This window comes from Gekko japonicus, unplaced genomic scaffold (assembly GCF_001447785.1).
Source record: "Gekko japonicus isolate JY-2015 unplaced genomic scaffold, Gekko_japonicus_V1.1 scaffold35, whole genome shotgun sequence".
In the NCBI taxonomy this organism is placed as follows: domain Eukaryota; kingdom Metazoa; phylum Chordata; class Lepidosauria; order Squamata; family Gekkonidae; genus Gekko; species Gekko japonicus.
In genome coordinates this window covers 2,003,912-2,009,513 of record NW_015176453.1, presented here as the reverse complement: position 1 = coordinate 2,009,513, position 5,602 = coordinate 2,003,912, and the positions used below count along the sequence as shown (strand labels likewise).

At 42.6% G+C, this 5,602-nt stretch overlaps 1 protein-coding gene across 1 annotated transcript in view; it reads right to left on the bottom strand.

The window, feature by feature from the left end:
• ADGRA1 (adhesion G protein-coupled receptor A1) overlaps positions 1–287 on the bottom strand; it is a 129,812-nt gene extending 129,525 nt beyond the window's left edge. The window contains 3 exon segments of the mRNA XM_015426896.1: positions 1–109; positions 230–250; positions 252–287. The exon segment at positions 1–109 is cut by the window's left edge and continues 96 nt beyond it. Coding sequence (XP_015282382.1) covers positions 1–109; positions 230–250; positions 252–287 — 166 coding nt within the window.
• Positions 288–5,602: the final 5,315 nt, after the last annotated feature.

Sequence of the window (5,602 nt, the reverse complement as noted above, 5' to 3'; positions counted from 1 at the left end):
GAAAGGCAATAAACTGTAGCTTGCAAGAGGAGTTATCAACAGATTGCAAGGCTGAAGACGGAGAGAAGGCAGACCGTGGCAAATGAACTGAAGCTACTGCCACAGCATTCTATGCAACGAGAGGGGGGGGGGAGAAGAAAATTTAAAATGCAAATCACAACAGGGTTGCTTTCATTATCTTTTAAACTCCTGTATGAGAAATGTAGGCTGCTTCTCTTTTCCAACATACTAGAAACAACCAAAGAAGCAGGAGCTGTAACCATGGGAATAGGATTGGTACAGTGCATATTAAAACAGAAAACGTTTTGATTGAATGTGCGAGTCTGTATGGTCAAGCTCCCTGCTGCAGAGGTGAGAATGGTTCTTACCGTGCCTGCTAGAGGGTCCATCAACACTGCAGATCTGATTTAAAGAGACAACCTCTACCAGGTTTTCTCCTTCACTTAAAACAGAATCAGACAACTTACATTAAAACATATCTCTCTGGAAGGGTAATTAAAGGGGACTGAAATGTGTTTTCTTAATACAAAGAACTGCATCAGAGAATGGCTCTCGACACTGAAGTATGCAATGCAGTCAGTATCTTCTACCATATAAAAGCATGATTTCATCCTTAAAGAAAATCCTGCGTCCCACAGTGGTAGAAATTGTAGAATTAAATGTATTAACACAAACACGCTAGAACCAAGTAAGGGAGTGCATCAAGACTATCAGACGATAAGACTGGATCAGAGTTGCGGTTGAGTATTTTCAAGGTATCAACACCAAACAGTTTCCCATTCACACAACTAAATAAAGATTAAGTTCATTTTCTATCAGTTAACTCCTCCTTTCCTTGCACAATGGTGACCTTGTCATCATTAAATCCAAAGACATGAATGAAGGGGGTGGGGGAGCCCCACACAGAATCAAAAGAAGACTAGAGACAAAAAGAAGAGACTAGTCTGAGATTCACAAATTCTTGTGTGTTTTTTTCCTTCAAAAAATAAGGTGAGGACTTGTATCCTTTGCAGTGCTAGTGGGGCTGTACTCCACACACGCTGACTTTCCTGCCTCCCCCCCCCTTCTGCTGCAGTTATCTCTGCCTCTAAAACTGTGCTCTTGTGGGTCAGTGGACCCCCAGGAACATTATGGGAGGGGTGTCAAGGGAGAGCTGTAGTGAGGAGAGGGAGTCACCTCCCCCCCTCTTCTGCCAGCAGAAAGGGAGCTTAGGATCCAAGCCTGAGCAGTTTTCATTTCTGCCAAAGGCAGGATTCTATTTCAATGGCACATCATTAACACACATTATTCCACAGTTTGGTAAATAGACAGAGTCTTTTTGGAAACAACAAGGAAAATACAACAAGCTTTGAAATCATACAGACATACGTAAAGTTATAATATTTATATGAGCTGTGATGATACGTGACAAAGAAGCAGACTCACAGGCAAAACTACGTGCTAAAAAGGCACATAACTTATCATAAAGACGATGAGGAGTAAACGGAGCAAAGCTTGACTTATGGTTGGAATTACCAGAATACTTGAAGAGGTAATTCAGAGGCCATTTACACTAAGTATTCCCTTTGCAGCCAAAGGGGCCAATAGCGTATGAGGCATCACAGATTTACCCTGCAGATAAGCACTGGCTCTTCCACAACTAGCTCTACTATTAGGCAGCATAAAAGGGTTCATCATTTCTGGATCCTATCAAAGGGTGGCAATTTGTCAGATTTTTAGTTTATTATTGCTACACATTCCACTTATTATTGCTGTATGTTATCACTATATATGACAGATGGCTTTTTTGCCTCAGGCAATGGACAATCTCTCGACTCTCCTACTGTACATAGTTATGTCCATTTTACTTATTCATGGGTGATACAACAGTCTGTTAGTCAAATGGCAAATCACCACAGAATACAAATCACCTCATCTTGTGGCAAGCAGGATTTCACCATCTCTGAAAAGAAAGCTGTGAAAGCAAATCAGCAGTAAAATCATCCACACCCCTTGGTGAGACAATACAGATGTCCAACTGAGTTATTAAGGTCATGCGCACACCATCACAAGTTGCCGTTTGCCTATATTTCTATGGGGATTTAGGGCACAGCTACACGGAGATTTAGAAAAGACTCTAAAGCAGGGGTGTCAAACATAGGGCCCGGGGGCCGGAACTGGCCCGTCCAAGGCTCTTATGTGGCCCACGAGCAACTAGTGCAAGGGAGGGAACAGGAGACTGCTCAGGGGGATGTGGGCAGAGCCACTCCGATTGTGGCTTTATCATGGCGGAACAACCTTGTCTACAACAGACAAGCAGCATGGGAGCATCTGCCCAGTGCTGCACCAGGCTGCCCATATACATTTTCCTTTGCACTCCCCTTCCAGCCCATGGGGCCTTGCAGTGATGATACAACAACTCGGAGCTTACCAGCTGCTGTCCTTTATACCGTTTATATCTCTAGTAACTGACAATGTGTTTTATGGCACACACAGCCCGGCCCGACAAAGTGAGATTTATGTCATATCCGGCCCTTGTAACAAATGAGTTTGACACCTCTGCTCTAAAGTGAATTTGGTGGTAGTAAGGGTAAAGGTGGAGGTGCCAAAATGTGTCAGAAGTAGTTTGAAAGTACACTTTCTGCCCTGAAAACTTTGGGAAGCAGCATCTGTGTGCTCGCTTTCATCACAGTTCAGAAGGCCTACTCACATATACCCCTCCTTTATGATTATACTCCTGTTTGTAAGAAAGAGCCAACACATGAACCCAGGCACCAGTACCTGGATAAATGTGGGGTTTGTATCATATGTGCAACTGTACACGTGTTGACTCTAATATGAGAATTACTCAACACAAAAACAAAGAATGATCAAGTGTACACTATACATGGATGGCATATGTGTTCACTGTAACCTGTGAACAGGGCTAGAATGATTTTCTTCACCTAGCTGCACAAAGGCTCCCTTCTTTTCTCAAAGTCCACAATGCCAAAATGGCCCAGTCAGGTATCAGCATGAGGCAGGCTACCTGCACAGCTACTTTCCCAGTTTCAAAGCAGGTGAAAAGGCTCCTTTGTTACTGAAAGGGCCTTCCAACGTGAAATACTCCCTTCTGTTTAGCATTACAGTGTAGAGTTGGTAGTATGAGATTTTACAAATGGCTATTCTTTTTAGGCACATGCTGAAGTCCATTTCTATATTTTGAATAAAATCCAGTGATATGAAAGAGTTTGCATTTTAAAAGGAGGTAGGTGACACTTCAGCAGTTATTTCGTGCCTCACAGCTCTGTGGCTGACAGTTTGAATCTTGCCACAGCCTCTGCTTGAAAGGATGCCGGTGACTATACATTTGAAAATTCTGGTTTGCAGTCTAGTTTATTCGTTTAGAGCTGTGATCTTTTTCTTTCTTTATCTCATCTACAGCCTGCCTTTCTCCACAATAGGAACCCAAAGCAGCTTAAATTGATTTCCTCTCCTCCATTTTATCCTCACAACAACCCTGTGAGGTAGGTTAGGCTGACAGTGTATGACTGGCCCCAGGTCACCAAGTGAGATTCCATGGCAGAGCACAAATTTGAACCTGGGTCTCCCAGATCCTAGCCAGCACTCTAACTACTACACCACGCTGGCTCTCTGTGATTTGCATTTTCAGTGCAAGATGTCCTGGATTTAATTACTGAAGAAATCCATGACTGTAGGTAGGCATGTTGCTCTAGGATCATGATTCAGGCACAGAGTCCAAGGGGTTCTGGATATGTGAAAAGCCTTAGCAAGGAGAAGCTGTGGCATAGGTTCAGCATGTGCTTTGTATGAAGAACAGTTCAGTTCAGCCTCCAGCATCCCCAGTTAAAGGATATCACAAGCTGGGAAAGACCCTGGAGAATGGCTGTCAGGCACAGTAGACACTGAGTTGGATGAGCCGATTACTCGATATAAGGCTGCTTTGTATGTTCAAATTAATTAGTGCATATTTATGTTGTATATGATCCCCTTGTCTCTTCTTTGTTCAAAAATGGGTCATTTTTCAATCCAGCAACTGATAGTGATTCACCCATTATCGTCTACTTAATATCATGTGTATACTGCAGTATTACTGACTCAAAACAGTAACCTTTGCTGTGCCTTTGTCTTGGTCCTTTCAAGAAATTTTACACAGCAGGGAGAGAAGTGAAATATGATGATACTGTCTGCATTGGAACCATAAGAATTTCCTCCTCTTTGGGCAGAAAGAATGTCAGTTGTGACCATTCAATAACCAGGCTAGGATTGCTGGTAGGTTATTTATTTATTTATTAGACTTTTACCCCGCCCTCCCACCGAAGCGGCTCAGGGTGGCTTACAATAGTTTAAAAACCAGTATAAGAATTAATACAACCTCACATCTAAAAAATACAATCAGTAAAATAGCCAATATAACTTATTAAAATTAAAATTACAGTTTAAGCATGGCGGCCATCCATTATAAAGCGCTAGAACGATCAATGTGATCTGGGCTATTAAACGCTTGCCGGAACTGCTCAGTCTTTACCGCTCTACGGAATTGGTGGAGATCCTGCAGAGCTCGAATTTCATTTGGGAGCTGATTCCACCATACTGGTGCAGTATAATATTATTACAGTTTACAGGAAGCTACAATAGCATGAAGATTGCACCTAAGTGTATGGTTGGAGAGTTCATGATTCAGCAGCTTAGCTTTAATTAAGCAGGTTGGGTCAGTACCTAAATGGTACCTTCATGGAAATCCTAGGTCCACTATTTTGAAATTCACAGTAGAAGAAAGGTGAGACGGAAATGTAACAATAGGATTCATTTCTACATTCAAGGTGACGGCCATTACATATATTGTTTAAAGTATCAAATGGACCAAATGAGTAATTCTTATAGAAGATTAATGGAACAAACAAGTAAGTAACTAAAGCACAATGGATGAAATCCGAGGGGGGAAAACCAAGCACATCTAAGTCCCTTTAAAATAAATTATTTCCAGTGTAGTCCTGTGCCCACTCAAGTGGGAGTGAGACTGCATAGGATTTGGGCTGTTACTTCCGTTTTTTCCTCAAAGGGACTAGGATACTCTTAAATTTTGCTGGACTGTTGTTCCATTTCTTAAAAGTAGCAGTTAAATAACTGTTGGTGTCCAAATTAGGGTATGCATTTGAAAAAAATCAGTATCTTTTGAATTTGGGTTTCTGGAAGGATATAAATACCAGTATTCTTGGTTATTCAGGTCCCTGATACCATTTCACCATTCAGGTTCTCTCTCTCCCTTTCAGAACCATGACATTTTGGGAAGTCAATTGTTTCCTCAGGGGGACTCTTGGTAGGGGGTTGATTATCACTCCCACTTAAGTGTGCGCAGGACTACACTGGAAATCATTTATTTTAAAGCCCTTAGTGGTCTACGTATCTTCAGGACCGCCTCTCCTGATATGTCCTCCGAAGGGCATTGAGATCAGCAGACAAGAATCTCCTGGTGGTTCTCGGCCCCAAAGATATCCGGCTGGCCTCGACCAGGGCCAGGGCTTTCTCAGCCTTGGCCCTGGCCTGGTGGAACTCTCTGCCGAATGACATCCGTGCCCTGTCTGATCTATCAAAGTTCCGCAGGGCATGCAAGGCAGAGATG